At 42.0% G+C, this 20,367-nt stretch overlaps 1 protein-coding gene across 3 annotated transcripts; it reads right to left on the reverse strand.

Moving 5' to 3' along the window:
- Nucleotides 1-2,440: 2,440 nt before the first annotated feature.
- Nucleotides 2,441-19,575, reverse strand: IWS1 (interacts with SUPT6H, CTD assembly factor 1). Of its 3 annotated transcripts, XM_055817113.1 has the most exons (15): nt 18,693-18,808; nt 16,618-16,674; nt 16,475-16,529; nt 11,941-12,655; nt 11,152-11,350; nt 10,851-10,908; nt 10,420-10,520; nt 9,533-9,683; nt 8,160-8,242; nt 7,756-7,885; nt 6,621-6,738; nt 5,755-5,866; nt 5,527-5,583; nt 5,245-5,356; nt 2,441-2,846 (listed from the first exon to the last, which is right to left on the reverse strand). In XM_055817113.1, the coding sequence occupies exons 4-15, from the start codon at nt 12,620-12,622 to the stop codon at nt 2,715-2,717; spliced, it is 1,935 nt and encodes a 644-aa protein (XP_055673088.1). In that variant the 5' UTR covers nt 12,623-12,655; nt 16,475-16,529; nt 16,618-16,674; nt 18,693-18,808; the 3' UTR covers nt 2,441-2,714. The 3 variants fall into 3 exon arrangements, with proteins under 3 accessions (XP_055673088.1, XP_055673087.1, XP_055673089.1); XM_055817112.1 differs by lacking the exons at nt 16,475-16,529; nt 16,618-16,674 and adding an exon at nt 19,386-19,575; XM_055817114.1 differs by lacking the exon at nt 16,618-16,674.
- Nucleotides 19,576-20,367: the final 792 nt, after the last annotated feature.

Raw genomic sequence — 20,367 nt, forward strand, 5'->3', positions numbered from 1 at the left:
TGGAATTGTGTGTTACAAAGTGCACTGGAAAAACTGCCTGAGAGGGAATCCACGCTGCTGCAGCTGGAGAAGCACGTAAGGACTGTAAGGGAGAATTCTGAAAGACAAATTATTATTGGGGGTGTGAGGAAGGGCTGGCCCCTGCGCCTTGGGACAGCCCCACTGCTGGCACAACTCGGCCCCAGCAGCTGGAAAGGAAAGGCCGGGAGATGGGCTACGCGCTCCCACCCCAGCCCACAGAAGTGGAACTGCAAAACACAGAGCTGCGGAAGGAGCAAACAACACAACTGCTCATTTTCCACGCTTCTTAAGAGAGAACCCCCTTTTTCTTTACTCTGAAGACATCACCACCGCCACCCCCCGCCATGTACACAACTTACCTCTCCCAGTTTGTGATGAAAACCAGTAATTCAGACAGGAAACACCTCTGAACACACTTGATGGGGAAAAAGCCAACACACTACCAGAAACAACTTTTCTACCATCCCAGAAGGAAGATCCATCACATGTACGTAGCCATCCCTCCAAGAAGGTGACTTCCCACACATCATAAGCAGCTTCCCACACAACTGCTCAATGCCAAAAATACAAACGAAATAAAATACCGGTGGGCCAGACTAGTATCCCCAAGCCATTACCCCTCCTGCGTACCTTTCTCTGACTGCTCACCTTTCTCTGCTGCTGCTTTCTGCTGCAATGAATAGGTATGATCTTTGTGACCCATGGCAAATGTTTTGATTTTGTGACCTTTCTTACAATTCGCTATGATGCTTTCATTTAAAAAAATGAAACATTAAAAAAAAAAAACCAACTCAGCACACATTCATGAGTGGTTTTCTTCCTCAGCTTTGTTCAAAGTCCTGTAAAAGTCCATTAACACAATTCCCTGAGAACATGTAGTGTGAGCTATTAATTTTGATGGCAAGAAACTGTATTAGGCCTGCACAAGACCACCAGGGTCAGTACTTGTAAGGAAACATGGTTTTGGATTTAAAAGTAGCCCAGAGTCTCCCATGACTGACTGCAGTACCAAACTACGGAAGTTAGAAGTGGGGGGAAAATACCCATCCTAACCCCCAGCCCTTCAGGGCCAAAGGAACATGGGTAGGAACAGCTTTACGCTGGTGGTTCACTTATTTTCACAGTTGCACCTGCCAATACAGCAGTAAGGAATTCCCTTGTCTTTCAATAAATTCTTGATTAAAAATGGGAGAAAAAAAACCCCAAATCCTTGGAAATCTCAGCATGCTAAAACCCCACACCTGAGGTTGGTTACTGTGCGATAAGCCTACCTGGCAAGAGTAGGTGAAGTCCTAGTAGCAGAATTCCCTTAGCAGGCACCATCCAGCACAGGCAGCCTCCTTCATTTCTTGCTTCAGGCTTGTGCCCAGCACACAGCTTTACTGTGAGTCCCCAGCAGTCTCACAGGAGCATGTTTAAAATGTGACCATCCACGTACTTAACACGCTCTCCATTATCAGTGCCAGCGGATGCCGGAGGTACTTAGCGCCTCTAAGCCAGCCAACACGCAGATCCCTACCCCGAATTCCCAGAATTGCAGAGCACATACGACAGCAAATGGGCTGCGCTCCTCTGGAACGGAGGTGGCTTTCCTACTGAAATCCCGACTGCCAGTTACCCACACAAGGAGCATTCTCTTCTTGTAGGCAAGCTCAGCAGACGGAAGCATTTTCAGAGGTAGAGGTAAAGCGGCAGCAGCACACAATGTCGCTCCGCTGTCTGTCTGTAGCACCAGGGACACAGAACTCGCTAGCGGGCTACGCAGCAACACACCTTTGAGCTACCTAAATACCAAAGTCGAACGAAAGAAGAAAACTGACGGGGCTTTCAACTCTACAAAATGAAGTCACAGCGTTATCAAGCCCAGCAGCAAAGGCTCCACACAGCTAATCCAAGAGCTGCATAAAGCACCCAAAAAAGAAGTGTCCGGCAACCCGACATTCAGTCTCCTGCGGCAGTCTCACTAACCTCCATTCCAAAGTCTGGCTTACGTTCAAAATAATCTATTTATCAAACATCACAGAAGAGCCCATCAGCTGCAGCCCTTCGCTCTCCCATCGCAGTCACTGCTGAAGGTTTTGCTGTTCGTGTGGAGGATCAAGACAGTGAAATGTTGGTGCCCGTCTCAGGGCAAGCATTTTAGCCGGAAGACGCTGGAATTTTTAGTGGTCAGTCTGGTGGTCTTCTCTTGAACTTTACATTGTGTTTCATGAAAAATGAAATCCTTTGAGTGGAAGATGGTCAGTATTAATAATCAAAACCAATACATGTACATCTCCAAAGACAGAACAACTGATTAATAAAGCACTGGATAAAGAGGAAATGGCCAATGGTAAACAGAAAATCATCAATTAGCAGCTCTTCCACGTACCAGGTGGTCCGCACATACATTCTCTTGAGGAATCAACAGACAGCCCCCCAGAAAAAAACAGATGTTTTATTGTCTAAAGTGTTGCAATACAACAAATACGTGATCTGTACAAAGGACACAATAGAGCAAGTTTAAATACAATCAGGAGAAAGAAGTCCCCATATTCACAGTCCTCGGACAACATCTTATACCAGAACCTGAACCAACAATTTAAAGATTCACTAAAAAAACCCCAAACAAGTTGTTAAAAAATTTAAAGGTCTCCAAAGAGTCTATGGGTGTATTGTCTTACAGCAGAGATCACGGGGTATTCTGTGAAGGGTCACAATGGCATCTTATTGCCCTCAATGCTGATTTTCACTGCGTGGGCCGATCTGCTTTTTTTCCTGATATCTGTGAACTTCCGCATCTGTTTGTCCAGTCGACTCACGCCTTTCTTAGAGGTCCCCTGGAACTTAAAAAAATAAAACTAATAATTACCGCTGAAAAAAAAGCAGACATCCCAGAGGTTCAAGAAGAGCAATGCATGCAAGGTTAAACCTGCAAGAGGGAGCTGATGAAGCCACTGGTTCCGAGTGGGGGGGGGGGTGTGTGCATGCGCGCACGCATCCTCTCCCCACCACGTGGATAAAATGGTTCCCCCAATATATGCATCACGTATATGGAGGCAGTCGCGCTCACAAACATCACACAGTAAAGCTTTCACGTTACAGGGATTAATAACAATGTTAGTTGTTCACATGCCGGCTGAATTTACAGTTTGGAATAGTTTTGTATCTGTATCGGCTGGAGTTCAGTGTCGGAAATGTGGTGGGCACATACAGGCTTCCTGTGGGGGGAAGGTTTTAGGTATGAATACACTGTAACTGAGATGGACCGAGCTGACGTATCAGTTCCAAACTGCAATTTATTTTAAAGGTCACCAATTAGTATTTAAAAAGCAAGAGATCATTGGGACAAAGAGGGTGTAGGGGGAAGCAAAAGAAATGCCTAAGCTGACCATACAAGTTATTAGAGGAGTTACTGCCTTTCATCTCTGTATTTTAACTGCGAACAAAAAACTGAGATGATGCAGCATTTATTCTGCACAGATTAAATACAGTGATTCTGTAAAGAAACGCCCCTGAAGACAAACAGGAAGGATCTTCCAATGCATAGCCAGCAATTTCCCCCTAACTAGACAACAGAAACAACAAATGATGGGAACTTCACACCTTTTGAGTTTGGGAGAAACAGAGATATCCAGAACATGGTACTTAATATCTGACAAACCCCCCCATCTATCAGAAACCAAACCTCTTGTTCCCATCCCTGAGGAAGATGCTCCTGACAGTGATTTTAAATAAACTTTATTCATAAAACTGTTCACTAAAATTGCACCTGGAATTTCAGTGATTTTTAAAAATACGTAATTTTTTAAAACACGAAAATATGAAGCTTAAACTCAACAGTTATCTACCATTTGCGCTAGCCTCTTCCTGGCAGTACTAGCTGGTTGCGGCCCTGCTCACAGAACTGAAATGTGGACTAGAAACTGTCAAAACCATTCCTGCACTGATGTACGCCACTGACCTCCCTCCACCCTGCATTCCCAGCAGGGGATTCTTCTCCCCCTGCTCTGCAGAGGTCTCATTCTCTGCCTCCTGTCAAACACCCCTTAACTCTCACTTCACTCAGCTTCCTTGAAAGAGTGGGTGTGAGAAATACCTTGCGCTCTGAACCAGTGAAACACCAGCCACAGATGGTGGTATACAGTGACATGTGGTCCTGTACTAAGCGCTACGAATTCCTGTGTGTCAGTTCAGGTAAACCTGGCGAACCTTATTACATCAGAACAGCATTCAAAACCACTGGTGGTACAAAGCTCCTTTTCAGTGCAGGTATATTCATTTTACACCTGTCATTTGGGTATCCTGAAGCTGTTGAGGCAGGTACCACGGCTACAGCCTATTTTTTCCTGTACAAGTTACCTTTTAGGTCACAGTACAGACATGAGAGAACACAAGGAGAGTTTTCCAAGTTTCCAAGTTTAAGTTAGGGTGTACACACTCCTTTCCTGTATGTGCAAACTGCCAACAGCTGAAGCACATGCACTGTTCACACCTCCCTTGAGGGATACCTCTCAAACTTGGGGAAGGCAGAGTGTCATGGCTACAGGGGCATCCTGTTGCCTTCAATGCTGAACTTGATGGCCCGATGCACTTTGCTGAGTCGTTTCTGTTCAGCAAACCGTCTCTTGTGTTTTTCCAAGCGACTAATACCTCTCTTAATAGTCCCGGGCTAGAAACAATATCTCAATTAATGCACAGAAGGAGAGATAACAGCAGCAAGCACAGCAATTATTACTTCTTCCATTTACATGTGTTCTACCATGTACCCCACTTTTAATTTAAACTGTACAGGGTAGATAGACGAACCAAATAAAGCAAGGAAAAGGCTTGGTTTGAGGTTTACCAAAACCTCAAAGTTTTCTGCAACTGGAATATTATCAAAAGAACATCTACAACAACTGGGAGAGGTATAAAAAAAAAAAAATCAGCGACACTTATTGAAACATTAGTTCAAAATGCTCTAAAGTAAGAGGCCTGTAATCAGATTCTCACCCTAGAGAGAAACTCTACGAGAGTTAACATGAAAATCTCTTTTTGATTAGAGCAGGAACAATACCCGAGTGAAAGTATTTGATGAACTTATGACAGCCCACCTGATAGCAGAACTTACTGTCTACTTGAATTAGAAGAGGCACTTAAAAGAACTAACACACAGGAACCACGGCAGGAAGGCGACAGATTCCCGGGCTTAATCAGAGCGCGCTGGAGGTACAGAGTCACTAGAAGAGGGGCAGTGCTTACCCTGGAGGACTCCATCTCCACATTCCACTTTGGCCTGACCACATAGTCCTTGTTGGAGGGCATCGGCACCCTCGCACGGGCACAGAACCCGGGGTCTCCAGGTCTAAGAGCCCTGCAGAAAAAAGGTGTGACTGTTAGAGACAAAGCTTTTACAGAAAGAAGTACAAGCAATATAGCCTGTTCTATCTCTGAAACACACTGCATAACCATTGCCTCTAAACCTCATAACAAATTACAACTGAAATCCTTTTTTCTAATCAAAGATTTTTACATCCAACCTACTTTTCCTCTCCAGTTAACACTTTCTCCAGGTCCCTGCGGGGAGTCTGACCGCCAGAGCTGCAAGAAAAAAAGAATTTTATAGGCATCTATACACAGAGAAAGACAGTAATTTTAAAAGACAGTCAAGTGTGGTAAAAGGTGTGTAAATTAATATTTACACACCACTCTGGTTTTCTTGATGGAGTCTTAACACAGAAAGGTTTTCATGTTTCTGCCAGCTACTCCTACCTGCTCAGTCTCCTTCGCTGAGGCATCTGTTCCAAATCTCTCTGTTCCCTCTCTTCTCTTGTCATGCCTTTGTAGTTTGAGGTAAGGCCAAAGATTGGTCGAGACCATTCATCTATTAAAAAAATACCCAACAAACTGGTTAACAAACACTGGGCCTCTGAAGTTTATCTCCAAACTACTCTGGTGACCAAAGACAGCTTTCAAAGTTTAGGGCAAGTATTTACACTCTCTTTCAACCAAAAAAAAAATGTTTTTGAGCCCTTAATATTTCAGGGTAATCCAGCCTTGTGGACACTAAGAAGGAGCTTTCATCCATAAAGTCTCTTGCTGTTGCCTGCCCTTTTAGAATCTCTCTGAGCTCTTAAGTGTCAGAAAATCCTGCACACCACAGTGAATGGTTTTAGAAATATGCAAAACAGTTCTTAAAGAACCTAAGTTTATTATCAATTTACAGTCATTCAGGATGGAATGCACTACACAATGACTACAGCTGTTTAGGAAGTAAACTTTCAGTCATCCAAGATCTTTTTAAAGTCCATGGAATAAACTGTCTTCTGGCAGCACCTTCCTGCCTTTGTAGCATAGACATGAGGTTTGGACAACTAGCCAAGAGAACCTGGGCAAAATAAATGCCATCCTCTGATTCAGAACAGAAATGAAAGAAACAGGAAAAGGTGTGTTTGGAAGTTCATATAACAGCATTTGTCTACAGCTCTACAATGTGATGAAACAGGTTAGTGAGATTCCTACACCGCAGAATTAATTCTACTACAGATGATAGCAAAAAAACATGCAAGAGAGACTGACACGAAAATTAAATTACCAGTGAAGTCTCACTGACACAAGGCAAAGGGAGGTTTACGTACTGATTAGCTTCCCTGCCATATCCTTGTTAGGTCTCGACTCTTTGGGGTGTTTGTAGAGGTACATCACAGCTCGCCCAATGCCACTGTGCTTCAGCGTCTCCTGGCTCACACTGGGCAACTGTGGGGTAAAGACAAAGTCAGAAAATAATAAGAAATTATGTCCAAACATTAAGGGTGCCACTGAACTTTCCAAGACCAAATCCACTTTCATAATAAGCCTGGGGAAATCAGCACTTTTCACTGTCCCACTAGGAACTGGGTCAAGTATCAAATGCCACAACCCAGAAGTTTGCCTTGACATTCGTAGTTTTTACACACAAAATTAATAAGTTTCCAGAACTATTTATTCCAAATGCTCTTCTACTTATATTACCCAAGAACTGAGTTACTGCCTTCAAAGCATTCATTTTATAAAGATAAAAACTCACGGGGAAAAAGCATTCAAGTAATCAGATTAGGTACAAATGCTGAAAGTCTACACTGAGTATGATGGGCTTTCTAGTGCCCTGCACATGTTTAATAGGCTGGAGAGAAGGGACCATGAGAGAGAAGAACTCAGGGATACTTAACAAATGATTCTTCACTACACTTTGCACATAAACCTGAACAGGCAGGCAGGGCCAAATAATCTAAATTGAGGCAGAACTCTTGCAAATACTTCACAAGAAGAAGTATTTCTAGAGCTTCACTCAAAGCCAAGTAGTGATGCTGCAAAAAAAAAAAAAAAAAAAAAAGGTCACTTCTGCTTCACTGTCAAGACTATGCCACACTTATTTTATGAACGCGTCAAAGACAAACTGAAGTGACCAATCACAACGTATGAGCCTCTTGAGAAGGAGGGAAGTGACTAGGCAGTTTAGATTTATCAAGAATCTAGAAAATGCCACAGCACACAACTCCCTGAGAGAGGGCAGAGAACTTCATGTCTGTAGCTCACCTCCAACACTCAGAAATGTCTTCTGGCCTGCTGCCAGCAGAGCTATGTGCTTTGTTGTGAACATGGGCAAAATTTTCATAACAACAATCGAGCGCCTGAAGTTCCCCAGCCAAATTTTGTTCAGCTAGACAGCGTATCTACAAAGTAAGACTCAATGGAGAACCATGAATCAAATACAGTTAAAAGTCAATTTCACACCTCTTGCAGGATCTTCAGAAGTTCCTCTCGTATCTTTAGTGCTGGCAGACTTCGGTCTGGAAGAGGAGAAAGCCACTCTTTGATGGCAGACATAACACCACTATCGATGAAAGTTTCTTTGAGGTCCTGCCTAAAAAGTTTAAAGTAAAGAGAAGCCAAAAAGTCATGTAATAATCTTAAGACGGGATGTTCCTTCAGCACAATAGTGGATTTGAGTTTGTTTCATGTTAAATTAACAGGTAAAAGTACATAGAATTTTAGGTTTTTGAGGCCACCCAGCTCCAGCATTTACTTGACAAAGTGTTTCACTGCATACTCAGTACAGCTGTTAACGTCACTTCACAAAATTACCAAATTCCTAATATTCCCCAAGATGATAATTAACTGGGAGAATGACAACTCACTTTTTAAGATGCATAACTACAGTTGGTAACAAAGTTAATTTCTTTAGTGCTGGTTTCTTTTGTGTATTCAGCTGTCGATCCTCCTGTAAGAAATTTGAAGAATCAGTGCAAGTTAATCAAAAGAAATGAGCAACTCTCATCCTGTACAACATTTACAGCAAAAAGATTAGTCTATTAAACAAGTGCAACTTTGGCAGGATTACACTAACTTTGTACCCTGCTCCATCCTCCTATAGCCCCCAAACATATTGTATGATGACTTCTCTTAAAAAAAGGGTCCCCACCTTAGCCAATGTTTTCCTTAAAAGCATCACATTAGGAAATTCCCCGCTAAATATTTTTTTTTCTACTTCATGATTTAAGTTGACTGCAATAAACTGGAGGTCTGCAGAGTCCTCCATGCTCAGCTATGCAGAGATAACCTACAAACTTTGTTTGTAAAATCTCATGTGAACAACAAAAAAAAATAACTAACCAAAACAATGGGAAGTGAGAAAACGTATATTCACTGCAGCTAAGAATGTAACTGGATAAACTAGAGGTTTAGGCTGAAGCATGATACAAGTAATGTAAGAGCACACAACATGCATCATGTGCAACAGTCTGTGTTCCAAAGCAACTATCATCTAAGGCCATAATGTCACTACCTGTTCAGTACTTAGGCTCCCATATCAAAAAGACATTACAATCAACAGAATTGTGTCCTTCTGTGATAATTCCTTTCCACGCATCTTAATTCACTGGAGGCTCTTTCTGCACAATGTTTTTTTATTGCAAGGAAAGAGATTCTTCTAATGCCCTTCTTCCCCTCTTCACGCCCCAGAATGGTTTGACAGGCACATCCTAGATAACTAAAGACACCACAATACTAGAGCTCAGCTCTTCCTCCTCTCCAGCATTTCAAACTTTACGGCTTCGTTTGAAACATCTGGCTATCATCTTGTCTGAGAAAAAACTTACTTGTCAAGACCAAGTCTCAGTTGTCTCCCAGATCACTCTCTCCACCCCTCCTCCCCACACTATATATGCTAGTAACTATATAATGAAATTTAAACATAGTCCCTTTATTCATGTAGTTTACAGAACATACATACATCCCTTTTTATAGGGCAGCTGATCTCAGCTGATCAAAGTTTAGCAAGTTAATTTTAATCTTTAAAATTAATAAATATTTTCCTCCAAATTTCAACTGAAGAAGTATTTTAATTCAGAATAGCAAAACAACATTTAAACGTTTACACATCAGCAGCTTTCCATAGTGTACAGATTACTCCTCCTGAGTACCAGCCAGATTTCTGTATTTTACTGATCACAAGATTCTCCCATAGAATGGAAGTGGATTTTAAGGTGTCTTTGGAGCCTAGAGAACTCACCTCAGCAGCTTCATTCATCTTCACAATCATAGCACTGACCACATCATCTGCATCGCTAATAAAAGTTCCACCATCACGGTTTCGTCTACGCTTGCCACTCATACTCTTCTTTCGTTGCAGCATCATGTCAAAATCTGACATGAAGTCCATACTGAAATGCAGGAAGAGAGTTTGCTGATGGTCAGAAAAGGGTTGATCTTACTGTCTTTGTAGGAAATGATTTTGTATTTCTATAGCGTAACTCTTCAAAAATTCTTCAGGAAGTCTACAAGCATTGTGTCTCAACGTCCTTGTAAGGTAATTAGTTATCCTCAGTATACAAGCTGGGAAATTAGCAAATGGCTTCAGTGGCTCTAAGCTGCCCTCAAAAGTCTGCAAGACCTTGGTGAAATAATTCACGACATGCACATATGTAACATCCAGTGTTCAAAATGCGCTGAAGCTCACAGATTTAGCTTTCCTGTTCCTGCAATATACTGCTCTGATGCTACTAGAGCAGACAGAAAGGAAACAGGAGATGTGCTGATGGCAAGTCTTGTCATACCTTATCCCTTACACCAGAGAAACACATCTGTGACTCCAATGCTGAACTGCTGAAAGTAGTTAGATGCTTGTTTGATTAGATATTAATTTCACTCAGGTTTTGATGTGAACCATGAAATACTGTTCTCTGGAGGACAGGTAATCTGCTATGGAGTGCCACGGGACTAAGCTGCACAAGCTGAGAGAGGACCTTCCGTCACAGTTTAGGAGAGCACACTTTCTGTAGAAACACCGTCCCATGCCTTTCTAAACTATGAAGTCTAGCTAGCCAGTCTTTGGAGGAGCCCTTTCACTAAAATCTTGCATTTTGCTATTAGAAAGGAATACGTAACATATTGACTTACTGCTTCCCTCTTTTGATGTTATCATCAGAGTCCGAGTCATCTGCTGTCTCCTTCATGTCTACATCCCCCTTCTCTTCCTCCAGATCTTCCTGGTTAAAACCCTGATGGTTAAAGACAGTGTACAGATTAAGACTGAGCACCTACTTAAGCACCTGACAAAAGGCTTCAGGCAAGTCTGCAGAGGATCTAGAAGAAAGAGGAACAAAGGCTTCCTAACTCCACCTATGACTTTCACACCAATAACTCTCCCAACAGAAGAGCTGTAAATGCTATTTAATCCAAATGCTACCTCAGTGAGTCCAGTAGATAAAGCTTCCCTCCTGATACAGCATATCCTTGAACATGGGCTCAAACCCAAAGTCATTTTGGAGTACGTTCCCATGAAGGTTATATCTAGCAAGTGAACAAGAGACATCTGCAGTAACACTTACTGTAAATTCCTCTTCTTCCTCATCACCAGATTCTCCAAATATATCTGCAATCAGGTTCCTGTGAAGGTAACAGTAACATTTGTCTATTTAGACTGCAACAGTAAGAAGTGCATTTTCTGCAAAATTTCTAGTGACTGTGTGGAGATCCACCTTTCACTCTGCCACCTGCTACTGACCTTCCTCTTCACACCACCAATGAGGGTGGACTATCATTCTCTGGCTGGCATTCATCCATTCTCCATTCATGATCAGTCTCACTACCTGCAACCCCAAAGGAATTCATATTCCCAGAAGCACTTACTCTTGCTCATTCCCAGATTCACTGTCACTGCCAAACAGATCTTTCTCTTCTTTTTTCTTCCCAGCATTCTCTTTTCTTTCCTCTTCTTCTTCTTCCTCACTATCTGATACAATACTTTTCTTCCTTTTGTCAGATTTTACTGAAGCAGCATCACTATCTGATTCTTCAACATCAGAAAGGATTCGTACTTTTTTTGCAGCTGCCAACAGAAAGGAGCATTACTACATGTCCTAGTAATAGAGGTGACAAGAGCTACTCTCAAAAAACTATCCTCTCAAACTCGATTTGGACAAGAAGGAAGCTGACTAGCCTTCCTACACAAAACCATTGGTATGTCTTAAATACACCCATTCTAAAATATGTTTTATTCAGTCAGTAACTGAAGTTTCCATACCTCTACCCATAAAACCTCGTAATTTCAAAACTGACTCTCACCCCTAGCATATGGAAAAAAAAAAAACCGAGGAAAAAATTACTAAGTAACAACAAAGCAGAAAAATGGTTAACAGGAACAATCAACATGACAAAGATGCCAGTATAAAGCAAGATCGCCGCAGTCTTCTCTCTTATTTCTATTACACCTACTTATTACTCAGAAGTATTAGCTATACGTTCACACAGAAATGCAGTTAGAACAATAGCCTCTACAAACACATTTGTGTTCTAAAAACCAACTTTGCCTTGTGATTTCATATTTATCTGATGCTTTCTTCACATAAAACCAATGATTTAACTCTAACACTACAGCTTGTCACATCGCATTTTTCTTTTCACACTACAGTTCCTTACGTGTTTTCTCACTGTCATCCTCACTGTCAGAAAGGATAGCTGTTTTCCTCTTCACTGTCTTCTCCTCCTCTTTCTCTTCTTCATCACTATCTGATATTTTTCGTCTCTTAGGAGCTTCCTCTTCACTGTCAGAGCCCTGAAAACCTTCCCTTACATGTTCATTATCTGAATGATGAGAATCATTCTGCACCTCCTCCTTCCTCTCCTCCCCATCACTATCCTCAGACTCTATTTCTTGTTTGTGTCTGGAAATGTCCTCGCTCTCCGAGTCGCTGGCTGGCTGCTTGTGGAGCTCCTCACTCTCCGAGTCACTGGCTGGCTGCTTGTGGAGCTCCTCGCTCTCCGAGTCACTGGCTGGCTGCTTGTGGAGCTCCTCGCTCTCCGAGTCGCTGGCTGGCTGCTTGTGCGATTCTTCATTTTCAAAATCACTACTGTGATCCCTGTGAGGTTCTCCATTTTCAGAGTCACTTGCTCGATGATTTAAGGCATCTTCATTTTCAGAGTCACTTAAATGCCGATTTGGTCGGTCCTCAGTATCAGAATCACTGTCTTTGCCTCCATGAGCTGCTTCATTGTCCGAATCACTTACATTGTGATTTGGAGGCTCCTCGTTATCTGAGTCACTGTCTTTTTGCCTTGGGATATCTTCATTTTCAGAGTCTGTCATATGAGGCTCTCCCATTTGCCCGTCATCTTCTCCATCACTGTGTTCATTCTGAAAGAGAAAAATAATCTCAGGCAACTAAGCAAAAAAAACCACTTTAAAAGTAAACAAAAAAATGTTCTGAATTTTTGCTTGTCTTTCCTCCAATTCAATTACCCAAGGTACTACAAACTGAAATACTTTCTACACAGAAATAAATATTAGACAATCTGCATCAAAGGACTATAAAATATTTCTTACCAAGGAAAATATTAAGAGATCAGTGGAAGTCAGTCCACCCTGCAGCTCAACCATATTTTGGAAACTGTTACCGATAAAAACCACTCAAACATGCCTAAGGGACAAGTTCCTCAAGGGTAAATGCTTAGTGTTTTTATTTTAAAAAGTCAGGCCTTCAAAGTGGTTTAGTCCAAATCCCCAGTAATAAGGCAAGAAACAGTATCTCACACTTATCATTGTCTTTTTCTTAAGATCTCAAATATCTGGTTTTTTAATTAAATACCTTTTACTGGAACTGCACGTGCATTACTCTAAGTGAAGCTCAAGAGAGCTTGCGCCCTTCCCTTCTTTGCCAAGGAAACTTATTTAAGAAGTCATCAAGACCAAAAGCACAGGAAAAAACAGGAATAAAGTTTTAGTCAAACCTTTCAGAGTATTACTGTTAACAAAAGTTTTGTGCTTCAATGCGTAAGATTGTAAGAACAGAGCCAACACTTCTCTCCCCTAAACTGACAGCTCCCATGCCGATCCAGACACCTGAGGTAATTATGCACAAATAGACTGATCTCCTTAAAACTTTAGGATTGTATTTCAATCCTTTATGGCTTTTTTTACATGGCAAAAAATACTGAGCCACACGCTCCATTTTTGGAAAAACCTTTCACAAGCCACCTATCAATATCATTATTGACAATATCTTGTTTTGTCTTTCCTACAACATCTAATTTCTACTTGGAAAAAAAATAATCTCAATTGCATTTACCTGAGAAAACAAAATGAAATGAGTGTTTAAGCGTCTAATTAACTCAGTACTCCTCTCACAGTCACTGTCACAATCTCATTTTCTACTGAAAAGAACAATACCGTAAAAGGAACTTCTTTCCTACATATTCAACTCCATTCTTCGGCCAGGCTCTCCTCAAGGGTGATTTTGTCTCAGCCATAGACTTCTTCCACATTTGCAAACTAAGTATTTATTGTCCTAGGAGATTCTTTAAGACCTGTATGTCCCAGAGCTTCCAAAGCTTTTTTGTCAGCAATTTGATTTCCTTGGAAAGACAGACTTTCTATTTTTATTTTCTATGGTCATTCTATTTCCACATTCAGAGCCCTACAAAACAATGCAGGTGTATTGTATTTATCCTACACCTACAACAAACACTCTTCAAAAATGTATGATTAAAATTAATGTTATTTAAAATTCCTTCTTAATTGCTTTTAGGAACTACTCCCTCCAGAATTATACCAAGTAGAAAATAACATTGCTTTTTAAGATTTTGGACCTTAAGCATTTATTCCTTGGCTAGCACTTGATAAAGTAGTAACTTCTAAATTACTGCAGCATCACTAACAGGAAGTTACTAACACAATGCAAAAAAAATCAGGCCTATATAATTTTAAAACATGCACTTCAAATATAACTTCACTATTTCCACCTTACTTAATGCTAGCTACAAAATAGCTGATGTGATAATCCCAGTGAGTAGTTTTCACTCTACTGCTTGTCCCTGTCTCTCCAGCAATGCCAGTGTTTTGAATCATGCTGGCGGTGTTACTCAGTATTTCCCATTTCTCCTTACAAAAAGGAAACATGAGTCTGTTAAAACCCAAATTTGGAATTTTAAAGAATAAAATATGAAGATTAAGAAGTTAGAGGATGCTCAGCTGAGGAAGATTACACACACACACTCAACTGCTCTCAGATTGTTATGGGATTTTGTTTACTCTTCCCCCCCCCCCCCCAAAAAAAAAGATTAATCTGATTGTCCTCTCCTGCCCAGTACCTCCCACATAAGCCAACATGTGTACTGGACACATTTTCTTTGACTGTATTATTTAAGATTGAAGAAAACTGCAGTTGCAAACAACAGGAAACAGCTTTTACAGCAGTGCTACAGGTAAGGTCATTGACAAGTACTGAAATGCAGCTGTCTACACTGAAATTGATGTTTATAATAATAGAAATTCTTTAACCCTTTTTTTCCTACCATTTAATTTTTGGTGGGTTTGTCTATCTTCTCTTGATTTCAGATAGCTAATGCTTAAGAGGTACTAATAATTTTGGGCTTGTCACCTTCCACTCTAGAAAGTATCTAGTGAACAAAACTAAAAAACAACTGGAATTAATGATTCTTAAATGTTCCTAAGGCTGGAAGCATGGCTGCAGGTTATACATCCACTCATTCAGTATACATTACTACATTACATGGAACTTCCCAGGCAAAATACTTGGCAAGAAGTCATTACAAATATACAGCATTATTACCAAAGCACTTTAGATATACTGAATCTCTACTCTTTTATTACAAACTGACAATCACCCTTGAGAATGAAGATGTTAGGGGAGGGAGAGCAGACATGCATCCTAATTAGCTCACACTGTGATTACACAGTGCTCTGCACCACAGAATCCCAGCGGTGACAGCCGTTGAACTCTACTGTGACGTAACCACCTCCAGCAGAACCACTCGGACAATACAGGTGCCCCGACACAGACTGGGCAGAAAGGCACCATCTACTCTAGTCCTGAGTCTGGAAAGCTCAACCAGAGTGAACACAAAAAGCACACAGTCATGTTAGTCAAGTTAGTAAGCCCGGCAGAGAGACGACTGCTACCTCAGACTCAGCACATTAACATAACCGAGCATCTCCTGAAGCAGAGCTGACTCGCTCAGAGCCTACACAGAACAGACAGGCCCTGTCCACAGCCAGCGTGCAAAGTTCTTCTGAATACAATTAACGAATCTGTAAATGTTTTGCAATATACTTGATATAAGAAGCGCATGCAACTTTACAGTAAGATGACTAAACTCTGAAGGATGGTCTCCCCACCCACCGTTGGTTTTTTTTTTACTAGTTCGTCTCTAAAAAGATGTTTTCAAAGAAATCAAGTACGTAATTTTGGAGTTTTCTCGTTTTCCTTTTCCAAATACTTAAAATAAAAGATCAGACATCCTTAAAAACAAGTAGGTCTCAGGTAATTGCTACTGTATTTTTCTCTAATTCCTTTGCTTTCTTTTCTTCCTCCTCTTTATCTATAAACATTTTAATTGAGATGTCCTTAATTTTTTTGTAACTGAAACAATTCTATAACATGAGGCTTTAGTACAGTATAAAATAAGGAATACATCACAATCAAATTTACAGTGTTATCCTTCTACATAAAAATTTCAGTTAGCAGGTAGTTTATTGGATCAACATGCAGTCACTTTTAAGAGGTATTACTTTGATAATTTAGTAAGTTCAACAAAATTGACCCATCCACTACACTCTCATGAATGACACTTGGTAAACTAAGTCATACATAACCATCATAGGCAGATCAGCAAGTTTTTGGTTTTTTTCAGAGATGTAAGATATTTATATATGTTTGTTAACAGTCACAGTCAAACTACAACTTAATTCATGAAGACAGCAGCGATTTGGTGAAAGTGTAAGAATCTAAGTCATTAAAGATTTCCATATGAACCTGACTTGTACAAACACTGTAAACATGATTTCATGTTCATTACTGTACTAAAACTATGTGTTATCTAATTCTATTTGTCTAAAGCAGAATTGATAAGGACATCAAGGAGAACATTTATAGATAAAGTGGGACTGGGGGAAGGAAAGCCAGAAAAGAATTGTGGAAAAGAAAAACCCACATACCTGAGACCTACATAAGTAATTCCTCAGGATTCCCCTTTCCTTTAAAGTTAAGAACCTGAAAAAAAAGTTTGAAAGTTTAAAACTTCAGTTCTTTACATCCAAGTTCTACATTAGAGACGAAATAGTAATTAAATAGACTTAACTGATTAGGCTGTCTCAAAGGTTTTACTACATTTGAGTGTCATTCCTCCCACATATTCCTAAAGATGAAGGAAATAAGAGGATGAAAGAATATTTAGGGTAAATAATATGATAAATCACTGAAAGCTACTCCCTTTCAGGAGACAGCTGCTCCACATTATTGCATTGTATTGCATTGCATATTGGAGTCTGATGCAGGGGAAACAATGCAAGACTTTATAACAAAACAAAATACTCAAATTTTGAACTGAATCAAAGCACTAAAGCATGAAGGTTCACATTTACTACTGGGCAGAAAAGTGTTTCAGTTCTTTTGTTCTTTTTTTCTTAATGTACTTTCTTCAGTATTTTATCTACAGAGGAATATTCAACACCCATCACAGAACAAAGCCCTTAAAATAATGCAGGCACACGAAGAGTATCAGTTAACAATGATAATAGGTCCTAGTACTTTCTGGTTATTTAAATCTGAAAAAGACATACTGAAGATGTAAGTAATACTCAACTACCTGTCCTTTAGGCCAGATTTCTAACTACATTGCCACAGTAAGTAAAATCAAAATCCCACAGGAGTATAGAAGAGTAAGAAAAAATGACTAAGTTTTCATACACAGCAGAAAAGCTTAGTGTTATTGTAACAGCAACATGACTCTCCATGCACTCATCACCACTCTTTTTTCATTAAAACAGGAGTACTAAATCCCTTTGAAAGACAGTTATTTCTCCCATGCTGAAAAGCATATGTTCTCCCACACCAAAATCCTGATTGTCACAACAAGAGATGATGCCTTGCACCAAATCAATAGTAACACCTTTTAAAACAAACAAAAAAACCCCTCCAAATCTGCTTTACACTGGAATTCAAATACATGAGAAGAACTTTCATTTTATACAAATATAAAATCTTGATCTACTTTCTAACTCTGAGGGGAGTATGAATTCAATAAAAGCATGGTAGTAAAAACAAAACAAAACGCCACCAGAAGAAAAACCAGCCAATCAAACAAAAAGGTAAGATTGCAAGTTACACCACAACAGAGTTGAGCCTTTTGACACATCCGCCTGATGCAGTACATCACATCACACAATCCAAATTTTAAGCAATTTTAAAAATGTGTAACAGTGAAAACCCTGTCAGAGTCAATCCTGATCTTTACATAAAATCTAACAAAATATGCAGAACAGAATGCAATGACTTTGATTACAGTTTTTACGAATACCAAAAAGTTCTCCATAATGTAACTTTGCTGGCAGAGGACATGAGTTCACAGGCCAAAATTATTCCCTCCTAGTTAAGACCTGATGTAATTCTGCATCAAGAGGAACAAGAAGTTCCTCAAAATTAACTCCAAACCTGTCCTAGAAATCTAAAAGGTACCTTCACTTTTACCATAATCTCTTTTCAACCAAAACAATCAAACCACAACTTAAGTGACTGTCCCCCAAACAACTCTGGATCAAAGCATTACCACCCTTTTCACAGCACAGGCTTCTCAAATCAAGAACCTCTTCAGAGGAAGAACAGATCCCATTCAGGAACCTTAACCTGCTCCTGCTCCACATGGTAATGATCTGCTCCTTTGTGAATGGCAAGATGAAAAATACAGCACAAAATAGACTTGAGTCAATGCTCACAGCTGAGGAAAGATGGAAAATGGGAGAGCATTTATTCTTTATTACAGAAATCTATGCCCCCACAATGTGTAGTTTTACACTATGGTGCAAAATTTGAGGTACAATTCCAAATTCCTCTTAATGCATTGCTTAAGATTTTCAAACGCAAAAGGTTTACCTTCTTGCAATCAATTATTAACAATGTTAAACTTTTTCCTAGTACAAAACAGTGAATACTATTATAACAAGAACAATTAAAAAAGACCCTATCCTACATACTGGTCAAGAGACTTATCTGATGCATTTCTTTCTAGCGGTAAAGTTCTGCCAGACAAGACCCTTAAGAACAATTGAATGAATATGTAAGTGTCAGTTATGAGAGAATGCCTCTTTAAACAAACAACAACAACAACAAAAAATCAATGTACAGGACAGCAATCTTTAGATAAAGTTCCAGTAGTACCTCTGAATGGTGCCCTACACTTCCATTCTCAGACCCAGAGTGCTGTTCGTTTCCTTCATCTTCAACATCAGATCCTGAATCTCGTTCATCTTGCACTGGAGTAGCTCCACCATCATCTACTCCGAAGTTAAGAAAAGAAAAGCAACACTCAGTGACATCTCCCCGTGTTTAGAAGAGCACTGACAGGGGTGATCAACAGGGAGCCAGGCAGCGCTACAGTCAGACTCGAGTTCTGACTGCACTGACACAGACACGGAGGGTACCTACCGGGCAGGTTCGGCACAAACCCACCACACACATCCCAGAAGAGACCACTGAGCTACTCACAGCATGCACGCACCGACTGACACACTCCGCAAGACACCGAACTCATGATCAGGCGGCGGCTGCGCCGCGATCGCGCCAACGGCCCGGCCCGGCCCCGCCACTGTCACCCCAGAGCCCCGGCGGCGGCCGCTGACCACGGCCGGGGCAGAGGCGGCCCGGCCCGACCCCGCACACCCTCCGGCCGAGCCGCGGCCCCGGGCACGCCGCCGCCGCTACGTGACACCGCGGGGCAGGCGAACGGCCCCGGCAGGCGGGAGGCGGCCAAGGCACGGCGATCCCCGCGGGCCCCGCCGTGCCCAGCGCCCTCCCTCACAGGGCCCCGCGCCCCGGGCGTCCCTCCCGCGGGGGACGCTCCCGCGCCGCTACCTGACTGGTCCCCGCCGTAGTACTCGCCCTCCATGGCGGTGGCACCGGCCGCGCCTCCCCGCCGAGGCCCCGCGGGCTGGCGGCGGGGCCAAGCCCCCAGCGCAGCGCTCGCCACGAGGGCCCGCCGCCTCCCGGCACCGCCGCCTCCCGCCGCGCACAGGCCCAAAATGGCGCCTCTGCCCCGAACGGCCGGCACCCGCCCCGCGCGTGCGCTACGAACGGCCGCCCCCTTCCCCCCGCGAGGGGCGGCTCTCGCGAGGCTTCAGGGGCGCGGCCGCCAGGGGGCGCGGCGCGCGGGGCCGCGGCCGTTACCCGCCCCGCCGCAGTTACCCGCCCCGCCGCCCGCGCTGAGGCGGTTCCAGCCGCCGCCCGTTCGGCGGAGCTGAGCTGGGGTGGCAGTGAGGGGAAACTGGAGGCTGGTCGCTGCTCCCGTACGTAGGCCGACTGAACTGCAGCGAGGTAGAAAACGGTGGGGGTTTTGCCCCCTCCCGAAACGTTTTCCTGCAGTTTTTGGTAAAAAATAGTTTGGTTTGAGCTTGAGAACTGAAGTGCTGAGGAAATTGAAGGAGCGCTTGAGGGAAAAAAGGCTAGTTGGAGCCCTTCCATCAACATGGGAAACGAACAGCTTTACGGAAGTGTAAAATGGTGGTTATTTTAATAAAGATGTTTTCTTGTCTGAGGTGTGTGAGAACTTCCAAGAGACAAAACCCCAGGCAACGCCTGATGCCTGCTTAAACCCCCAGCCCTGAGCTACACCAGTGACCCAGCATCTCCCTTCTGCCCAAGGCACAGCAGTAAAAATGCCTCCTACACTGACAAAGGATGGGACATTGAGAGCTTCATCTACTGCCTTGAATAGAAAAGATTTCGCCGTTTAAGTGATAACTGAATTTATCAGCTCCCTTCAAATCCAGTTAGCAAGAATTAGTGTGAATCTCTACAAGGAGGCAGCAACCCCAGTTTTCAGGCACAGGTACGCACG

This window comes from Falco peregrinus, chromosome 12 (assembly GCF_023634155.1).
Source record: "Falco peregrinus isolate bFalPer1 chromosome 12, bFalPer1.pri, whole genome shotgun sequence".
NCBI lineage: Eukaryota > Metazoa > Chordata > Aves > Falconiformes > Falconidae > Falco > Falco peregrinus.

Excerpts from the sequence above, each read along its gene's own strand:
- IWS1 (XM_055817112.1), bottom strand. The coding sequence starts at position 19,419 with ATGGAGGGCGAGTACTACGGCGGGGACCAGTCAG. Across the intron at positions 18,809-19,385 it reads CTACGGCGGGGACCAGTCAG|ATGATGGTGGAGCTACTCCA; the intron begins GTAGCGGCGCGG and ends ACTTCGGAGTAG. Across the intron at positions 6,739-7,755 it reads TTCTGAAGATCCTGCAAGAG|TTGCCCAGTGTGAGCCAGGA; the intron begins GTGTGAAATTGA and ends TTTACCCCACAG.